This window comes from Perca flavescens, chromosome 4, assembly GCF_004354835.1.
Source record: "Perca flavescens isolate YP-PL-M2 chromosome 4, PFLA_1.0, whole genome shotgun sequence".
NCBI lineage: Eukaryota > Metazoa > Chordata > Actinopteri > Perciformes > Percidae > Perca > Perca flavescens.
Genome location: NC_041334.1, coordinates 5,932,001 through 5,954,279, shown reverse-complemented (window position 1 = coordinate 5,954,279; position 22,279 = coordinate 5,932,001). Strand labels below are relative to the sequence as shown.

At 40.8% G+C, this 22,279-nt stretch overlaps 1 protein-coding gene across 2 annotated transcripts in view; it reads right to left on the bottom strand.

The window, feature by feature from the left end:
• ptprga (protein tyrosine phosphatase receptor type Ga) overlaps window positions 1-22,279 on the bottom strand; it is a 509,782-nt gene that overhangs the window by 27,390 nt on the left and 460,113 nt on the right. For both annotated transcript variants that reach the window (XM_028575592.1, XM_028575593.1), the window contains exons 13-15: window positions 18,153-18,306; window positions 6,377-6,468; window positions 524-615 (exon numbers count right to left, since the gene is read on the bottom strand). In XM_028575592.1, the coding sequence (XP_028431393.1) occupies window positions 524-615; window positions 6,377-6,468; window positions 18,153-18,306 (338 nt within the window). The remainder of the gene's footprint in view (window positions 1-523; window positions 616-6,376; window positions 6,469-18,152; window positions 18,307-22,279) is intronic.

The window sequence follows — 22,279 nt, the reverse complement described above, 5'->3', positions numbered from 1 at the left end:
CCACTTTGTGATGTCACATGTGTGAAGTTGCAGAGACCGACTCAAGAGGCTGTAATCGCTGAGTTGTGGCTGTGCTGAAAAAAACAAACTCAAGTAAAAAATCATAAAATGAGTAGAAGTTGCGTTACAAGTTTGCAGCTTTCATTGTGTTTATGTAAAATCAATCTACACATTTGTCTTTATTTTCCCCTCCGACTTCACATTTTCTGAGAACAAATTTCAACATACAATTTCCGAGCTCTTGGTCTTTTTCTCTTGGAGCTCTTGGACTTTTTCTTTCCCTTTCCATGACTTAAAATGTTGCTCACATGTGTGTGAATATTTTATACAAGTGAAAAGCTGTAGCATACAAGTTCAGATTTATGTTCTACAAGTTCTCACAATGTATTTTATATGGAGGACTGGTGTAGTCTGAAACAGAAAGGACCAGGAGATGAAGAGCTGGCCAGCATACTGATTGCAGTAAAGATTGCAGCATGTTTACATCATCTTTGGTTTGCACATACAAGACTTCACTTCTTACCTCAAAGTCTTCCGAGAATCCACGTTGGTTATTTGAGTAGAGTTTGGTGATGTGTTTGATGAACTGCTTGACTGGAATGGCCTCCATGTCATCTGCAGAGAAGAGACGAGGCCAGGGTTAAACTCGGGCTCTACAGGAGCAGTAAATCGCCATGCAACCATGCACCTGCTGAAACTGGACACGGGGCAACTATTTGACAGTGCATTATAGCAACAGAGCAGCCTGCCTTTGACAAATAAAGGTACTACTGCTAGGCAAGTATCATGTGACTTGTGAAGGAGGCTGTGCCAGACCTTTGCCATTGTTCATTCAAATCAATCCATACCTTACAGAGAACAGTCTAGGGTTACAACAATATGTGAATGAGTGATGACTGGCAAGCCAGACTACTGCTACAACTCACTGGCTCAGCTTTCACTGTACAAGATTCTGGGAGCTGAGATTTTACTCGGCAGACCAATCTGTGAGGATGTGACTCACCTCTTCAAACGCCTCAACCTTGTAAGCAAAGAATTTAAACTTAGTGTTACGCATCTCAGCAACTGCACGGCCTATTTCTCATCTCAAATTGATTGAGAAACTGATTTTGGAGGTTTTGGAGGAATGTGATGAGTTTAGAACAATGCCATCTTCTTCCAGTTTGATAACAGAATACAAAGACCAATGACAGTCCAGCGAGTACGCCAGATGAAAGAAGTGTTGGGATGGTGATGTCTGACTGATAGAGAAAATCATCTTCAAATTATTCTCATTTAGCAGCTGTTTTGGAAATTCCATTTGTTTCACACCATTTTCCTCCGCAAATGGAGTTCCCCAGTTGCCATGCAATGATACAGTAGATGTTCAAATGTCCATTTTTCTGATGGAAATTCATTCTTGTCCTTCGAAACTGCAGTTGAGAAAACAATTTCGCCACGCAGTGTAGTAGCTGTTTCTGTGTCCTTTTGTGTGGTTTTTAAAGCAACATGAGCAATTTTTTTTTAAGTGCTTGGAAATGGAAATATGAACATCTGCAACTCCATGACAAACTGTACAAACGTTTCACAACAAAAATGCTTGCTCTTCGGGGGTATTGTCTAGTCTCTGTAAGTTATAGTTAGTGTGGTCTAGACCTACTCTATCTTTAAAGTGTCCTGAGATAACTTCTGGTATTATATGACACTATAAATAAAATGTAATTATATTGTATTGGCTGACCCCTCCGACCCTGGACACAAATTGTTTAAACCCGTCTCCTCTGGCAGGAGGCTGCCGTCCATCAGGACCAAAACCTCACGCCACAAAAACTTCAGTGGGCCTCATCAAGGCTCGGGACCCCACTGACACAGACTCCTGAACCCCCCCCCAACACCACTAGACCACCATTAAAGGTGCCCTGAGCAGTTGGAGGTTTGGTGCCTTGCTCAAGGGCTCCTCAGCAGTGCCCAGGAAGTGAACTGGCACCTCTCCAGCTACCAGTCCACAGTCCGTACTTGGTCTGTACGGGGACTTAAAGCTGAACAGCCTGAATTTTTGCACATCCTTCAACATTTTTGCACAACCTGCTCTAAACCATACCGTTATATTGCATATATTTGTTTAGGTTATAGTTTCTTTTACATTTAATGTTTATTTCCTTTTAATATGTTAATGTATGGTCCATCCATCAATGCACAATCCTTGTGTTACTTACTTGACAATAAACCCTATTCTGATTCTGATTAAGTGGCTGAGATTGTGGTGAGATTGTTTTGTCAACTACTGTTTCCAAAGTGAAGACTTAACGTTCACTCTTCTTGTCATTTATGTTTAATACAGCAAATGCCTATAAAGCCTTACTAAACCACTAACAGAGAACATTGTGTCCATGTGTTGTGATGATAAATGCCGATGCAGAAATTTTTTCAAAGCGAAGCACGTCGAGGCAAAATTATCATTCATTTGTATTCAGTGGTGTCTTTGTTAATTACCCTAGATACCATTAGGAAATTAATTGATGGACATTAATGAATTAAAATGCCTGGGTTAAGGGCAAATGCAAACATATGCACTCATGGTACGGAGTGGTGCTTTGAGTAAACCCATTCCCTACAATGATCTCTGCCGAGAGTAATGCAAGTTCAGTAACGTTAAAGTTCCACTGCTGTATCACAGCGAGCAAGCAACAGCAAGCGGTTTCATACATACAAGAAAGCTTCCATAAATCATTTTTTGTTGTAATGTTGGGTTGCTTGTGGGAGCTTTGAGCAGGACGGCACAGGACCGTAGTGCATGTTTCATCAGCTTGCATACAAATTGTTGCAAAGTGGTTGTCGTTCTTCAGACACTGAGAGCATAAAAAGCTGAACTCGACCCAGATGATTGGAGCCCTTTCAGTGAAAAGGATGAAAAAACATCACACAACAGCTAAAACTCTCTCACAGCGCCACTCAGTTTAGTCTTCATTAAATATTAACGAGAGCATACACTCGCTAGCTCTCGCTTTGTGTCTTGCGAGATGCTCATTTAGGTATGCAAATATGTCTAAATGATTTGTGAGTCAGTAAACACAGCAGTCGGTCTTGAAAAGACTATTAGCTACATGGAGAACTGATCCAATCTCTTTCTTTGGCTTTGGTATTTTCTACAGACAGTAGAGTGCAATCACTTACACCATAGCATGTACTCAGTGGCGCCTGTAGCCGTAATCCTGTACACGCCGTGTGTACATTTCTTTTAATGACGACGCTCATACATTTGGGAGTTCTGGATTAGGAGAGCCATTCTGTCATCTCCCATCTCTCTGCCAATCATGCACTCTAAGAAATATCTGTGTATTAACAGTTGTATGACTGTATATTTTAACAGAAATTGTCCGTAGAACGAGATTCACAGTTGTATTCCTGTTTATTCACATTTCAAATTGCATTATGGGACCTCTATCTGTGCTCCGACAACTAACGTAGTAAGCTATTCACAACGCCATTATCGTAAATTATTAACCAGATTAGCGACAGTCAACAAAAGCCCAAAAGAAGTACCTTAAGCATGCGCCCAAAAGAAGTACCTTAAGCATTAAAGAGCATCATAGTGAATAGTTTAAAAATCAAAGTGTCAAAAAGCATCAAAAAAGCTTTAATAATTAAAGAAGCAGACTTCATTTCAGAAATGTACGAACTGAGCAGCTTTGTCTGAGATCTCAGTAAAAATGTTCTGTATTTGAACTGTATAACACACAATATTTCTGTTTTAATTACGGGACAAAGTCCGGGTAAGGAGCTTCCTGAATTCTTTCTGTTTATTTCATGGATTTATGTATTTAAAAAAAAAATGTTTAAAGATTATTTCTGGGAGATCTTTTCCCTTTATTTTAGAGTGACAGTAGATGGACGGGAAAGGTGGGAGAGAGATGGGGTATGACACACAGCAAAGGAGCCGCAGGTCGGCTTCGAACCCGGGCCGCTGCAAAGGACTCAGGCTACATGGGGCACACGCTCTTACTGGGTGAGATAGAGGTCACCCCGCGGATTTATGTCTTAGAGTGTGGGAATGCGTGGCACATGAATGGTCAGTGTGCGTGCTGGTGTTTGGTGGAGCAGGAGGCCTGGCCCGTCATATAGGCTGCTGAGTGAGAGTTTTTCTGTGAGACATGGCGACACATTTGTAAGTTTTTCTTGCCACTGTTTTGTGTGCTTTAATAAACCGGTTAATGCGAGAACTTCACTCTTGTCTCCGACTCATAGTGGAACATTACAGTGAGCATGTGTAGCCCATATGTAACTGTGGATAAATGGATCGCCAAATCCAAAATTATACATTGGTTTATTTTTAGCCCAGAAAATGCATCCAAAAGATGTCAGTGGCCTATTTACAGTAGATATATTAGTTTTGTTGAAAGTCAAAGAGGTTTATAGCCAGCACCAAAGAAAAACATCTCGTAGCCAAGTTAAATAGTAGTCCAATTCCGTGTTTTGGTACAATTGGTTTAACACCTTCCCCTTTCACGTAGTGTCACGTGAGGTTAAACTCTGCAATTAATCCGCGGCTCACATGCGGGCATGAACTTTCCTCGCTTGAGGACATTTTTCAGACGCCACACAGCTCCCTCTGGAGACACTAAAGACTTTTCTTACGTCAACTTTGTTTGCATATGCAGTTGTACTGGCCAACACTGCAAACACACTTTGATGGGGTACAATTGGTGGAATTTCCCTTTAATGTGACAAACAACAAGGTGACTGTATCATTACACCTCAAATAATCAATGAATGACTGTAATAACTGTGGTTTTTCATAGGTATTAATACCAAATTAGCAGCATTTGATCATCAGATATTGATCTTCCCATGCTCATGAAACACAGCTGTCATGTTTGTGTGTGTGTTTACCGGAAGCTTCTGTAGTAAGTGGCTCTTGCCTGCAGGGCTAAAAGAGGCTTATGGGATGTGTGTGGCTCTAGCTATAAGCCTATTGAGACCCAAGTAGCATATGGCCATCCACAAGCCTGTGTGTTGCAGTGGAATCTGATATCCACACAGTGTTTCCTGATATTTAGCCTCCACACGTATGTAAAACTACATGACACTTCCAGTGGTTATCAAAAAACAAACACATCCTGCCACAGTGATGTGAAATTAATGGTGAATGGTGAGCATAGAGAGCCTTTTGTCCCCGCTGGGGTATAGGACATAGGCTCAGTGACAGAGCCCTTTTTGTCTGTGCTGGACTCTGCCATGATGGACACACTGGCACTGGTGTGTGAATGGAGGCCTTTGGACTTACCCAGGGCCCATTGTAAAGAGGCCCCACAAGCTTTCAATTGATATGATGGGTTTGGATCCAAATCCTGGACCTGAAGACGAGAGCTGGAGCAGCTTTCACGCCCTGTGGAGGTTTTATATACACCATGTGTGTTCTTTGTAATTGGTGAACTGGGCACAGCCTCTCTATCACTCTGTGTCACACACACACACACACACACACACACACACACACACACACACACACGGACAGACAGAGAATCACTTAAACCTTTTTACTGACACAGCACAGGTTGTGATGTGGCTTCAGATCATATTTCCGATATCCAATATTTGACTGAAGGCACTACCAAGCTCTACCATACCTTAAAGCCTTCTACTTTTCTGCATGCACACATTTAGTTGTTTTTTTTCTCCCAATTTGCCTGACCTTCAAAATAAAATGAAAATCAAAACTAAGAAATCACTTGCTCTTAGCTGGGCTTTTTACAGACACATGAACTTGTCAGATAAGCGTGTTTAACTTAAATCACACAAACCAGTCACTCATCTCAAGGAAAAGGTTTCTGCGATGGTTCAATAGTCAAGGATCATCCAGCTGTACTGACAAAAGGCCAATAGGACAAGTTTTATATATGAGCATATGGTCAACTTTCAGAGATGAACACCACCTGCAACATTGATGGTGACTACAGAGCAATTGGAACCCTTTAAACTGACCAGGCTGAGGAAAATGTTTCAGAGGAAAAGAAAGTGGACGCAGGAGGTCCAGTCACATTCAAAAGGACAATGCCCTGCATCCTTTAGGCATACATGTGTTTTGATTTATACTTCCAAAGTGGGGTGTATGTATGTAATTAGGGTCAAAAAAATAGAATTCAATTAAATCTATGCTTGCACACATGCAAACTGTATTATATTCAACATATCAAAAGTGGACACCACTGAATGGACCGAACCATATATCGATCTATCTCTACTCTCAAATACCGATAAATATGACCCATCTACTTAGACTTACACAGCAATGGTGGACAAACAAACAATCAGACAAATAATAATATTGCAAGGTATGCCAGCCCATCAGGCCTGCAGCTTTGCATGGGGACATACAGGTGCTGTGGTTGGTTGTTACCTGGAATGGGGATGACAGAGATCGTCTCATTGGGTACCACCCTGGGTGAATTGTGGTCTTCCACATAGAAGTGGGCTGTCTGGAAACAGCGCCTGGCAGAAAGAGAGAGAAGTCACATTTTAACAATGTCTTTTATTTCCCTAAGTAGAGAGCTTTACAAACAATCGTTGTAGTTCTCATTTGAGGTCAAACACAGAAACAATTTCTCCTTTCACCTGAATTTGGAGGATAAAAAGGATGAATCCTTGGTGGTCATCAGTATCAATAAATGCCTTGTGCACTTGTCACTTGTTAAATAGTACATTCGTACATGTCAACTGGGAAGAGCATTTACCCATTTTTTCCATAAATAGTTCCTAGTTCCAAGTTCCTAATGCTAACCCCAATGGGTGCAGATTCCAATGATACACATGAAATCACCAGCTCTCTCTGATTGACTGACTATTATGGCACCCGAGACAATTGTTTACATCCCGTCTTCTTCCACCAGTCAATATGGTCAACTTGTTTTTATTTCTTACCATGTCGGCCATATTTCTCCAATTGTTAGCAAGTGGGTGTGATTGCCTAAACTAAAATTCTTGGAGATGCCATGGAGATGGCATCCAGAAAGTCATGTAATTTAATTATTTTTGTAACAGTTTTGGAAGGACTAATGATGGGGAATCCTGATCAGAAAACACTCACATTGGTCATTGAGGAAGGCAATGCTATTAGAACTATTTTGTCATTAAGTCTGGATTCAATTCAATTCAATTCAATTCAATTTTATTTATAGTATCAAATCATAACAAAAGTTATCTCGAGACACTTTACAGATAGAGTAGGTCTAGACCACACTCTATAAATTCCAAAACCCCAACAATTATATATGCCTTACTCCCTGTCGCTACTATGTACTACATTTCTGGGAGGAGAGCACCATGTAAGCATGGTGGAATTAGTAACCTAGCTAAGTAGCTGCTGAATGAGGAAAATTCAACAGATTAATGTTTCATCCACACCATGGATCCATGATCAACACACTTCCAACGGGTACTAGCCTATCACAGCAGAGACAACGCTGTGTTGGCATGGTTTCATCTAAAGTGGGTTGGAAAAAATGATAGGCAAGTGGATCTCTGCTAAACAGTATGATTTTTCTTATCCACTAGTCTGTATACAATACATCTTTGAGAGAGAGAGACAGAGAGAGAGAGAGAGAAACCATTATCTTATCACGCACACAGGTACACATACACACACAAACACACACACACACAAACACACAATTAAATATCAACACAAATGCACACTACAAATGCACACTAAGTTTGTCGGAGCTTCTCATGAACGTCAACACTTCCTGTACATATCATCGCAAACTTCTAATTTCTAAGCATTACAGTGTGTACTGTAGCTGACACACACACACACACACACACACACACACACACACACACACACACAGAGAATGTGCCTCATTCTCGGTGTGTTTGAAGTCACATGCAGTACATGTAGAAGCAGTTGTACAGGGAAGCTTTCAGGAGCAGACACATCAGTAGGTCTCCTGTCTTGTTTTTAGTCAGTGACGGTGACTTTGACAATTCACATATGTGATGTTTGACATCAGATTGCTTTGAAATGGAGATCTGCATCAGGCGTTTAGAGACAAGTTTGAGTTTAAATACAGCAGAAGGAAGCAAAAGAGGTATCCTAGTCTCCTCTCTCAGAAAACACTCAAGAAGTTCAAACAAATCCAGAGACACAGAGCATGAGAGAGGAGGTAGACTAGCTATATTTACATCCAGCTGCCAGGCTGCTTTGACAAACATTTGAGTCTACAGATAAGATATGTTTGTTATTATTGTAATATTATAAATAGCCTACATGTAATGACAAGTATACTTTAATTTTTTACCATCCAAACCAAACAAGTTACCCATTAAGGCCGAACTGGACTGAGCGGAGGTTTTGAGATTTAATTTGGGAAAGACGAAATCAATGTGTATATGTAATATTTCTGCTGTGTTCTAGTGGTCGACCGATATGGGTTTTTCAATGGCCGATGCCACAGATGGGGACTCGAGTCACACTTAAGTTGCACGCACAGTGACTTCAGGCTTGACTTGAGACTCGTCCTCAAAAGACTTCCGACTTCATCTTTATTTTTAGGAAACAGCTGATGAGCTGCATGTTATTCCTGTCCCTGCGTAACCTCTAACCTACCTACGCAACACGTAATACGTCACGTATCTGCTGCGCCGTGCAGCTACACATAAGAGCACATTGACTATTATCGCCACTGTTCATCATATCCCCAACCGGCCCGTCAGACACCGCCTACCAAGAGCCTGGGTCTGTCCGAGATTTCTTCCCAAGAGGGAGTTTTTCCTCGCCACTGTCGCACTGCTTGCTCTTGAGGGAATTACTGGAATTGTTGGAATTGTTGGGGCTTTGTAAATTATAGAGTGTGGTCTAGACCTACTCTATCTGTAAAGTGTCTCGAGATAACTCTTGTTAGGATTTGATACTATAAATAAAATTGAATTGAATTGAGAGAGGACAAACATGTAGACCGAACCGGCAGCTGCTGGATCGTTCATCAGAAGCTTTGGCTTTAAAAACTTAAAGACTTGAAGCGATATTTAGACAGCAGTGATATACATTGCTGATATCATGTTCTTCTATCACAACTGAAGAAAAGCAATGTCATCATAATGACACACATGAGCCACAAAATTGCTGAACTTACATGAACATATATTTAACACTGTTATTGTCTGCCTTGTCTGTTTAATTGTAGGCTATAACATGCAGCAGATTTATGAAAACGCAAAGGAAAAAAGACGTAATCAAAGCATTGTGTTGTCATGTGGACGGCCCCTAAAAGCACTTGCTGACTGTCCCATAACCATCCCAAATGACAAATCTGATAAATGTCTTACTCGTCAGGAGAAGAACTGGGGGCTGGGGACGTCCATTCAATAGTTTTTCAAGCCCTGTAAGCTAGTTTATCTGGTTAAAGGCTTACTACCGTGACGCTGATGTCTGCCTGGTAGAATGGAGAAATTGACACAAGGTTGATAGCTAACTTTGTTCCACAGCAGCCCAGCTTCCTGCAGATATGTCTGCAGACATTTTTGGTTAATCGGCCACATGAGCGCAGGCATCGGCCGATGCCCGTTATCTCAAAACGACATTAATCGGCCTATCACTACATCCTTCTGAATGGTTCAGTCAATAGGATTTTATTTTGAAAGGCTTCCAGTAGCCTTCATCACTACATGAATCCATTGCAATAATATCTTTATTACACCTTGTGAATGGTTGTTCCATTTTCTCAAAATGTAGTCTTTGCATGATTTATATGAATGAATGATGTTCAGTTGGTACATCAACGTACAATGATGATATATGTTATAGTGCTGCAAAACTAAGGGTGTTAATCACAAGGTAGCTCCCGATACAAAGCGCAATACATGGCTCATGATACCGATACAGTAATTCTTATATTTTGCTAGACAATCCTCTAATGATACATCACAATATCGGTCTAACTATGAATACAAAATGGGTGTGAAAAGGTTAAGTGAAGGTTTTCTCTCTTTATCCACTGCGAGTCCAAACTGTTAGAAAACAGCACAATTCTGCAGGAAAAGTTATTCTGTAAAATACAATTACAGAACTATAGAGCAACGATGCCTCCAGACTTTGAACTTAAACATGACTGGGGCATCTGGGGCATTCTGATTCTCTTATCTCACAAAGAAGGACAACGATATATTGTCGTATCAATATTTTGTCCCAACCCTATGCAAAAGGGAGGGGGTCAGGCGTGGTGTTTAGGTGGACAAAGTGTTTGACTTTGACATGGGAGACTGATGTTGCCATCCTGTCTCCTACCAGCAGCCACCGTTGGTTTCTTTTCACCATGACTTCAGTATTCCTCTAGTCTCGCATTGCCAGATGTACTCCCCATAGAGGCACCAGATCAGAAAACTGTCACATGGGGGATTTTAGAATGCAATAACAAACCACCTGTTTTGTCATTTAGATGGGAAGACTTGTTGAATGAGGGCTGATGTTAACCAGATTTTTTAATAAATATAGGACTGTAGAGCCCTCCACTCCAGCAAAAATATACCGAACAAAAAACACAGAATCAAAAGAGTTGCCGGGAAGAAAACGTCAGTGAAACAGCAATGACATCACTATTTACCAGAAATACAGAAACTGATGCTCTTTAGTGATGTCATCCTGTGCCTACTTGACACATCGAAGTAGACTAATTTATATTTTGTACCCACATTTGAAAACCTACTGAGCTACACTCCATTCCTATTACAAAGTGTTAACATGAAGACTGCCAAATGTTTTTGTCCTTAGCTACCAATGCAACTTCCAGTGACAACAATTACTCAACACTCACTGCATCTATCAGAGTGTGTGTGTGTGTGTGTGTGTGTGTGTGTGTGTTTGTGTGTGTGTGTGTGTGTCCATACACTCCCTACCTGTATTTGATACAGACCAAAGAGCAGAAAGTGTTCATCCTGGTGAACAAGAAGAGGATGGAGGTTTCCGCATGCTGTTGCTGACATGAACTATGAACGAGTACACAGGGGACGGAGGGACAGAAGGAGAGAGAACGGCTTTACTAATAACGCAAGAAGGGGGTTGTTCCCACACACACACACACACACACACACAAACACATACACACGTAGGTCAATCCAAAGCCACTTCCTGGTGTGAGACAGCTGGTGTCATGATGCATTCAAGTGACCTGGGACAAAGTTGACAGAATCATTTTGTGGTTGGTAGAAATGGTTTATAAACTAAGATAAAGCCACAGTAAGTCAGTAAATTACTATTTGACCGAGAATTCAAAGCCAACCTTCAGTACTTGGTAGTTTTTGATACTCTACGCTACAGATAACTCACTCTGTCCTCAAAAAGAACAAAAGGTTCCTGACCCCCCCCCCCATGTCAAAAATACTGCAATTACTGTAGTGAGAAATGAGGGGCTAGGGACGACTTAGCTCCCCCTGGTTCAGCTTGACATGTAGGTTGAATCTTTGGCAGTGGTCCAGGTTCAAATCCAACCTGTGTCCCATCACTGTGTGTCATCCCCTCTCTTTCACTCTCTCCCCCATTTCCTGTTATTATCCAGCTGCTCTATATTACAAGGCTATAAAAGCCCCAAAAATATTCTTCTTAAAAGAAATAAGGGGCTAGATTAAAGGGTTTTTATCTTTATCTGAACATACAGCAGAAGACAACACTTTAAGGAATTACTGTGTATACACAGTAATTCTAGCTATACCTAGAAATGCACTAAAGTCTTTCCTAAGTATATTTTCTAAATACATGATTTAAAGCTATAGTGCGTAGTTTCTGTCTTTCCCCCAATGAGGAATTCTAAGTAATGAGGACAACACTGTTGGCGCATCCACATGGTTGAGTGAATGAAATAGCAATAGCATGTTACTAGCATGTTACAAAACCCATTACTAAGCTGTTCAAGAGCCATAAGGCAACATCCGTGTCTGACCTCAGTCCTTTTCCTTTTTCATCGCTCTCCAACTAGGAAAAGACGCACCAATGGTTATCTGTGTTTGTCTTCGCCATCAGTCACTTTCTTTTTTCAGATTTTAGTCTTTCTGCCTAACGTACAGGTCTTTCTTTAGCAGTACAAGCACTGACATTTGACATCACTGAAACATTTCGTTGCCGCTTATTCTCTTTTCTTAGACACGCCTTCTTATTCCTCTTCGTCTCGCAAGCAGGAGCGCTGCTGACTGTTGTCCTTCTCAGCGGTGACATAAAATGCATCACTCGAGCTGCTGTGCGCGAATGTCGCCCGACGACACCATTTTGTAAACATAGCCATACTGAGAAATACAGACAGAGTTGTGTGGAGCTGATAGTCTTAATTAGCTTTGTCTCAACTCATTTGGCAATGGCTTGAATGTTACGGACATGCATAAATATAAAATAGTTGCGCACTACAGTTTAAAGTGGATTTTTGGTTGCAACTAAGTAAAAGTCTTTTAAACCATTTTACAAGTATGTGTATAAATGACATTATTGTTTGCAGTGACAGTGTTGAAGATGTGAATACTGTCAAATTGTAATAAAAAAGAATCATCCCACTGTCCTGCATCTGTAGATAGGACTTATCAGCTGAAGTCCAATGTGCTTCCCAACAGCATTTACAGACTTAAAGTAAATTAACTGTATTAACAAGTAAGGTAAACCTTTCATGTTAGGAAGCTCATATTTACCTCTTTCCAATTTGACCTGAATGCAGCAGCGCCAACTGCTGTCAGAGGGCCAATAGGACAGCAGCGGGGGAGGAGTCTGCGTTGGACACGGGATTGTGACTTGAGCTTTGCTCCGCAATAGGATTACATACCCCAACACACCCCTAGCACCTGCCAGGCCTGCGCTTGTGTGTGTATGTGTGTGTGTTTATGTGTGTGTGTGTGTGTGTGTGTGTGTGTGTGTGTGTGTGTGTGTGTGTGTGTTGTTAATAGGGTTACACACATTTCCTCAGCACTAACCACAGGTTACAGGTTACCACTGGTTAGCACACTAACCAGTGCATACCAGTGTTCTCAAGAACTCTGAAAGCAAAACTTGATTTTAGTCCAGAGATCATGTGATATGAAAGGTTTGTAACAAACAAAGAAAACAACAATTATGTTAGGTATCTGTCGGGCACCAAGTTGCATACCTTATGATTATTGTGTAGGTATAGCTTACTTTCATGTTCTGTCTTTCGTCACATGCCACACACCTTTACTTCAGAGACAAACGTGGTCACTTTGTAACACACATTATAATTCCCGCCTAGCTGCTAGCGTGGCACACCCTCATACTCTGCTTCTGACTGGCTTGTAGTGCTTACCTAGCTACTGCGCATGTGCGACTCCCAACTAAGATGGAATAGAAGTGTGATGCCTCACTCTGTGGCTAAAACAGAGAGCTCAACACACAGGGTGAAAAGAGGAGCTGCAGCAATGTGTAGTACAACCAAAATATGGTGTTTGTTGAACATTAAACCATGTAAACCTATTCTGATATATCCACTAAATACAATTATGAACCTGAAATTGAGCATAATATGAGCACTTTAATAAAACCAGAAGGCTGCTGACATGACAGGCTCTTAGTTTGGTACGAAGACATTGTTAGACCACAAATACAAGTAATATTCAGGCAATAATGGATTTACAGTTCCATGCCTTTACAATATGCCAATACAGTAGACTGTAACTTTTGTATCTCCAACCTAATGTCAAGCTAGGAAGGAACATGTTATAATCATGTCTTCTTCATAAAGCATAAAACATTTATCCTGTGCTCAGTGCTTTGTTCATATGTCCACTGATTTGCACTGCCATACACTGCTATAAGATATACTCCTGGCTTCCTCTGAATTTGCCTTGGCCTTTCTTTGAACCCATGCTAAAATCGTCGATCGTTGATGAATAGTCTCCACCCACATAGACTGTCAAAATAGTTGACATTTGGATGTGGTCATTGTAGCTTGTGACACAACGATTGTATGGTGTCGTTGGTTCCTTCAGACATTCAGTCTACTACTCGGACTAAAGCCAGTCTAATACAGTCTGACAGCTGGTCCATGCAGGGTCAACTCACCATGAGGTAACTTCATGAGCTGGAGCTGACAAGCAAGGAAAACAGTCTACACCCTCCTACAACCATAATGGCTGCAGCTGATTGGACGAACGCGTCACGTGGGGCTGTCTGCACCTCGGACTCTTCATTTCAGATCGACAACGGTCCGTTTAAAAGATTTTCGTGAGCTTTTGAGAGGCGTGTCCGAGTCAGACAGACGTCATGTTAAAGCATCTCCATATGGAGCTTATGAAAGCCTAGGAATTTCATGTCATTTCAAGATGTTGAGAAGCCAGGGACTGGATTATGTCTGGCTCTGATTTTGATTTCAAAATCGCTTTAAAAACAGCACCACTGCTCTGCTAACCAATGCAAATGGTAAACCTGTGTTTCGGTAAAATATGTTGTGATAATCTTTCATAACAACATGAAAACATGGCAGTCTATTTTTGTCTTAGTTTCAAACGTTATCAATCTATTGAATAGGCGTTACCATTACTTCTCAGCCTGTGGATGGGTATGGATTAGAAGGGGCCTGTTACACCTATTAGTAGGTTCAGAATGCCATCATCATCTATTGATATTGTAATATTTGCCGTTAGCGTCCCCATAGCGTCACTTTTTAATGCTCTGGGAGTCCTGTTGTCAATTGAAACAAAACAAAAGCTAATTGGTTAGGTTTAGTAAAAGATCGTGGATGAGTTAAAATACAAACATACTAACTATCATGGCGTTAGTTACTGTAAGAAGGTTAGCTAGGGAAAGCTACATAAGTAAGTTAACTTCCAAAAAAAGAAAATGTTGAAAGTTGGTTTCACACGGGCCAAGAACACCACTCTCTGGGGTAAAAGCTGTGTGTTTGTTTGACACATCCACCGCCCCAACCTTCCTGATTACGCGTAGATTCGGTCTTTAAGTACTTCTCCCTACCATTGTCGCTCTATGAAACAATAATAATAAATTATACTTCATTAATCCCGCAAGGGAAATTCAATTTTTTTCACTCTGTTATTAGAATACACATTACACAGTTAGGGGGTTTGGTGCCTTGCTCAAGAGCACCTTGTCAGTACCCAGGAGGTGAACTGGTACCACACTCTTTAATTTGGTCCGTATGGGGACTTGAATCAGCGACCCTGCGGTTCCAAACCCAACTCCCTAAGGACTGAACTGCCACTATGTCATCTTGGACTTCGAGCAGTTGCTCTGAGTGTCTAATATGGAATGGGTGAGCCAGCTTACCAATGGATGATGACGGCCTACTGAGCCAACTAGGAGGTTGAGTAGCCGCCTCATATCTATGAACACCCATTCAATCGGCTGGTAACATTCAAAGTGGGTGCAAACATAACCGTATTCATCAAATGTTGCTACGTGTGTAATTCCCTAAAGGTTCCATTGCCAGAATACACCAGGGAATCCTAAAAATCTGGACTTGGTTTGTCTCTGCCTTAAATGGAAATTAATTCTGAAAAGATACATTTAGTGATTTGAAATCCTAAAAAGCTTATTAACTGTGTTAAATATTATCTTGAAACATGTGTTCTCCCCATAATAGGCCACCCTGGAGGTTTCAGGTAATACTCTTTGTTTTTTTTAATCAATTTATTAAGCTTTATTTAACACAACAAAAGATTTGGCATCCCCCGACACCATTACACAGAGGATACATTTACAATGAACAACTCCCAGTGCCTCTCAGCCTGTCATGAAGCTGGGCATTAAAGCTCCATTGTGTCATTTTTTTTGAGTTGATTCTTAGCAAAAAAAAACTTTGTTCTTTCACAAGTATGTGCTCATTCATGTGTGATTATTTCCACCAACTAATCAAAGTATTCTCGTTAGCGTAGAATCTGCCATTCAGAATCATTCAGAATACATACGACGGCCGACATGTCGCGCCTCCATCTTTAAAATACATTAGCCAAAGAGGGGCATACCTCAGCCTTTTGCACTTTTACACTCAGTGGCACTGCGACGAATGCCATAGGGGGAGAAGATTACTTGTGACTGCCGGCAGATTTGAAAGCCTGTTGAAGATGGAGGATCAAGCCTATTCTTGAGGACATGTAACGGAGTCGCCAAGGAAGTTAAAAAGAGAATTAAAATGACAATGCGACAGGCAAAGCAACAAGACCAAAGTGAATATTGGAGTGGCTTTTCCAAGATGGAAAGAGCTCATAAGGAGCAAGGATTTTAAAAGGGACGCCGAAGTTGCCTGCTTTCTTCTCAAAAGGTAATTCTGCCTATTTGTGTAAATTCAAAGATTTATATTTGCTTGGTGTTAGGGAAATTATGATACATGCTTTCCCTCTTGTTATTATTAAACTGTTTGCATAGAATAATATTATACTGAATCCTCTAAACAAGATAACATGGGAACCATTGCTTGTCCTTGTCTGAGCATGGTGTGTTCCTGAGGGCATACATGAGCTCCCAGACCAGACAGGGGAGACATCATCGACTCTGACAAGATAACAATTGACCACATCCACTGTCTATCATGATTTATTACATTTATTATAAAAAGCAGCTGTAGAGAGCGTTTCGTTAGGTCATTGTCTGTATTATACTGTAGTGTGGAGAAGGCCTCCTTGTTGGGTTCTTGAGTAAAATTAACTTTAATATATCTTCAGTGCTCCTGTCTATCATTTGATAATGAAATGATTCTAACACTTGGCTAACTATAGCATGGTTGTGCATAACGCTAGAACGATGTTACGATACTTGTAGCAAGTATCGTAACTTAAAATTATTGTCTACCTTGTAACATAAACATAATCATATTTGTCGTGATTTCCCTGGCCAACCTGATCTCACAGAAATGCACACGGCCCCTTAACTCAAAATCTGTGGCAGTTTCACGGAAATCGCAAAAAATTCCGTGATGGGCCCACGGAAGAATTCCGTGAAATGAACACGGATCGCCGAAAACTCAGTGATGGGCCCACGGAAGAATTGCGTGAAATGAACACCTTCAGAAAAAGGTTGTGGGTGGGCTTACATTTCCATGACATGCGGGACAACAACGGGACGGTTGGGTTTAGGAAAAGAAGAACGGGATGGTTGGGTTTAGGAAAAGAAGAACGGATGGTTGGGTTTAGGAAAAGAAGAACGGGACGGTTGGGTTTAGGAAAAGAAGAACGGGACGGTTGGGTTTAGGAAAAGAAGAACGGATGGTTGGGTTTAGGAAAACTAAACGGTTGGGTTTAGGAAAACAACAACGGGACGCGGGACAACCGGATCAAGCTGAACCATTGTCCGGTTTGTTTCTAGTGTGAAAGCATTTTTTGGATGGTTTGGACTTTTATCAGATTATCATTATTACAGCATAGAAAATCTGCTTATAAATATAGAAAAACAACACAATGTAATACTGCTAAATAAAACCTCACATTCATATACAATACACATTTTTATATAGGCTCAGTCTGTCACTTAAAAAAAAAAAAAAACTATTACAGTGCTGGATCCATGGCATCAGAATTTTGGAAAGTCGTCATGGAAACATTAAATGGTCATGTGACAAGGGCTGGGAAGATTGGCAGAACAGGCAGCCAAGAGACAGTACTCTGATCCAATGGAAATCACAATTGCCAGATTGACAGCACTCTAGCCCAATGGATCGGAGGAGGGGCACCGGGAGTGGGGGGCTATCATATTTCAGGGGAGGCCGGTGCCCCCCTGTGCCTCCCTTCTAGCCCACGCCCCTGCTCTCTCTCTCTCTCTTTCTTCTCTCTCTCTCTCTCTCTCTCTCTCTCTCTCTCTCTCTCTCTCTCTCTCTAACTACTCTACACAAGTTTTACTGTGTATGTGTGAAGGCAAGTGCGGAAACAAATTCACGGTGTGTTGAACAAATAGTTTAAGTGAATCAGCAATAAATACAGGCATTTATATACATTTCAACAATCATTTCAGGCTTCAGAGACACAAGCTGCTCTGGCAAAAATGACAAGGCTGGTTTTTCACTCCTCACTATCTCTAATGTAACAAGCTTGGCAATGATGTAATGTGTGTTACCCCCTTTCCCATCTTCAACCATAAACAAATGCAGTATCAGATTTACAACTTCCCAGTCAACCATCCACCTTCCAACCTCGCGTCCACCAACTCAAAAGTAGCTGATAAGTGCTGGTGTTGTTGCACCCACCTCCAGTAGACGAGCACAGCCAGCAAGAGAACCAGGCACAGGAAGGTCAGAGCTGAAACCAACACCAACGGTACCAGCCACTCCACACGGCCCAGCCCCGCCCCAGTGCCGGGCCTGGCATGGTGGGTCATGTTGGTCACGCCACTGGGACCGTCTGGAAGAAAAAGATTGAGAGAAACTAATGAGGGAAAGAAATGTCCACAGGCAGAATAAGGATATGACTGAAAAGCAGGTGGATGAGATGGATTATATTAGTAGAGAAGGGTGAAAGAGTAAAAATTAGCAGGAATGCAGATTCTTAATATATTTTTTTAGGATTAATACATGTGGACAGTCACAATGCAGTCTGCAGTCTGGGGTAGGCTGCTGTGTCTAAGAGGTTTAAATTAAATAATAATTACTAAATTAATTAAGTAAGTAGGTAAGTAAGTAAAGTGTATTTATATAGCATCTATCACAGACAGTCATAAAGTTCTTCACAGGCCAAATAAATAAATACATTAAAAACAAATCGATTATTATAAAAAGCACAATAAATCACAGTAAATCATAGTAGAACACAGAAGCATAAGATATAGAAGTAATACAGTCAACAATGTGGCTAAACGAACGCCTGACAGAGGCAGCCACTCTTAAAACACGAGGCAAAGTGTTCCGCAGTCTAAGAGCAACTGTTTAAAAAGCTCTGTCACTTTTAGTTTTCTATTAGTAGTAGAAATAACGAAGAGGGAAGAAAGAAAGTAGGAATGATAGAGTTACTGTTTATAATAACACCTTTGTCTTGGATCAAACATGATCAATGGTTCAGGCTTTCATATGTTGGCCGTCATATTACAAGACAAATATATGAATTAAGTCAGAAAAGTTGACTGAGAAGAGGAATTCCCTCTTTTTAACACTGAATGCCGTTGATCAAGTGTTGGAAGAAAGTGAAACAAACATGTTGATCTCTGAGTGCACATTTTGAAATGAACTGAAATACTGTATTACAAATATTTAGCAAAACTTCTAAATTCACTTAAAGGTTCCATATTGTAAAAAATGAGACGTCCACGTGTCTTTGATTACAAAGCAGATTTAGGTCCTATATAAATACTGTGAAAGTATTAAAATACTCGATCCACAAAGAAATGCACACAGCCTGTATTCAGAAACTGTGCCTTTATACGAGCCATCAGGACTTCCTGTACGATTGTGATGTCACAAATACACTATATATAGGTAGAAAGTGCCGCTACAGTGCTGTTACAATCATTCCCCGACTGCAGGAAATCAGAGAGCGCAGATGCTGAAGACCCGGAAACGCTGACCAATCAGAGCAGACTGGGCTTTTCAGTAGGGGGGCTTAAAGAGACAGGCGCTAAAACTTAGTGTTTCAGACAGAGGGTGAATACAGGTACAGACAGTATGAGAAAAATAATGTGGTTTTTTAAACATTAAAGCATGTAAACATGTTTGAGGGGAAAGTTAAAACTCAAGTATAAACCTGAAAATCAGCATGATATGGGACCTTTAACTTAGATGTTTCTTTTTGCTGCCACTTTTTGAAGAAGCTGGAATGTTAGCACACACCAGGAACTAATCTCCAACAATGTGTGACGTGTGCTTGGTGTGGTCTCACAAACTGTGTGCACAGTATGTTAATGTTAGAGCAGTCACAAGCAGGTTGGTGTCAACCAGCGTGGCAAGATTTCTGGCAACTGCAGTGCTTTAAACATGCAAAATTGCATAGGGCAGCTGTACGCTTTACTAGAGGGTACACTTAAATGTCAGCTTAAGAACAGAAGTCCCATCTTCTTCAAAGGAACAGTCTGACATTTTAGAAAATTTCTTCTGACAGTTTTAGATTTGTTGGAAGGTGATTTTTTTTTACTTTTGATTTTGTTTCCAGCCTGCAGAGTTTAAGAACATTTTTATTTAGTCAAGGGGTGCCAGTCAGGTCTCTCTCCTAACATCTAAGATGGACTTAGTTAGGTCATGTTTTATGTCAGTTGTATTTTATTAGGATATAAATCAAACCACACAAGTGTGCACATATGAATGAGTTTAAACTGAAAGTTTAAACTCTTAAAGGATTTAGGCCGCCCTACATGTTATTGTAGGTCCAGGTTAATATGCAACTTCACTTTTACAATATATATAGTAGGGGGTCCCTGCTCCGTGGCTCTTTCAGTTAAGGGGTCCTTGTCTTAAAAAACGTTGAAGACCACTGCACTAAAGCTTTAAAGTTCTGGATATTAGTTTAAATATTCCAATCACTATTACACCCCTGGAAACCACTGCCACAGCTTCTGCATCGACTGGAAATAACATGATTGGTTGGGGCAAAACAAAACGCAAAATACACACACAAAGTCAGGCTGCATACATTAACTGAAAGAATAGTACAACCTGATCTGATATGTATTAAGTATGGAATTGGGTTTAAGTTTTCTTTTAATGCTGTTGCATAATGAAGGAGCTTCCCAAGTATAGGACCAACAGACTCAAGAACTCCTTTGTCCCTCATGCCATCATACTGTACAACTCCTCACTCGGGGGGAGGAGGAAATAGGGTAAAGAGGACAGAACAGAACACTGTGCAATAAATTATTAATTATTAATCTACTCACAGACATACCTGTACACTCTAACTGCTCTTAACTGCTAATTTATGCTAAATGTCATTTATTTATTAACTGTATAATAACACAATACCATACACAGTCCTATATATCTATATATGTATATGTATTCTTTTTTTATTTTATTTTTTTTATTTTTGTAAAAATATTTAGCTAAAAGTTTATTGTACTGTATTTTTTCTATCTTTTTTCTATCTTTTTTCTATTTAAAGAGTGTTTTGTAAGATGCTAAAATCTGCTGCTGGAAATCTAATTTCCTTGCGGGAGTCATCCCAAAGGGATCAATAAAGAGAAGTCTAAGTCTAAGTCTAGCTTAAACGTTGTTGTTTACAACAAACTCAACAGATATTTTTTTGTTTTCTTCACGGACAATTTAATTTATAAGAAAAACCCAAGTGAAATTTTTCGTTGGATTTTTTGGCTTGGTGGACTTTGAGACTGGGATTTTGTTTAATACGTTTCTTTACTATGGGATTTGGAGTGCTTTTCATTATTTTTGTGTTAAATATATGAACATTTGATTCAACCCTTGAATGGTGTGTTATCAATGTGTATAGGGTGAACATGTGCACACTTGCGTGGTTCGATTTACAGTGGGGGAAATAAGTATTTGACCCCTTGCTGATTTTGCAGGTTTGCCCACTTACAAAGAATGCAAAAATCTACAATTTTAATCATATGTACATTCTAACAGTGAAAGACAGAATCCCAAAGAAAATTCCAGAAAATCACATCATATGAATTTATTAAAATTGATAACCATCAGATGAGGAAAAACAAGTATTTGACCCCCTGGACAAACAGCATGTTAATATTTTGTAGAAAAGCCATTATTGGCCAGCACAGATGTCAAACGGTTTTTATAGTTGGTGACAAGGTTTGTGCACATTTCGGCAGGGATGTTGCCCCTCCTCCCTGCAGACAGCCTCCAAATCATTCAGGTTCCGAGGTTGTCGCCTGGCAACTCGAATTTTAAGCTCCCTCCAAAGATTTTCAATCGGATTCAGGTCTGGAGACTGGCTAGGCCACTCCAGAACCTTGATGTGCTTCTTCTTCAGCCACTCTTTTGTTGCTTTGGCGGTGTGCTTAGGGTCGTTGTCGTGCTGAAACACCCATCCTCGACCCATCTTCAGCTCTCTCACTGAGGGAAGGAGATGTCGGTCCAGAATTCCACGATACATGGCCCCGTCCATCCTCCCCTCAATACGATGGAGTTGTCCCGTCCCCTTGGCTGAAAAGCACCCCCAAAGCATGATGTTGCCACCACCATGCTTGACGGTGGGGATGGTGTTCTTTGGGTTGTACTCGGTGTTCTTTGCCCTCCAAACACGACGAGTTGAGTTGAGGCCAAAAGTTCTATTTTGGTCTCATCTGACCACATCACCTTCTTCCAGGCCTCTTCTGAGTCGTCCAGGTGGTGAATGGCGAACTTCATGCGGGCCTGTACATGTTTCTTCTTGAGCAGGGGGACCTTGCGTGCGCTGCAGGATTTCAATCCATGAC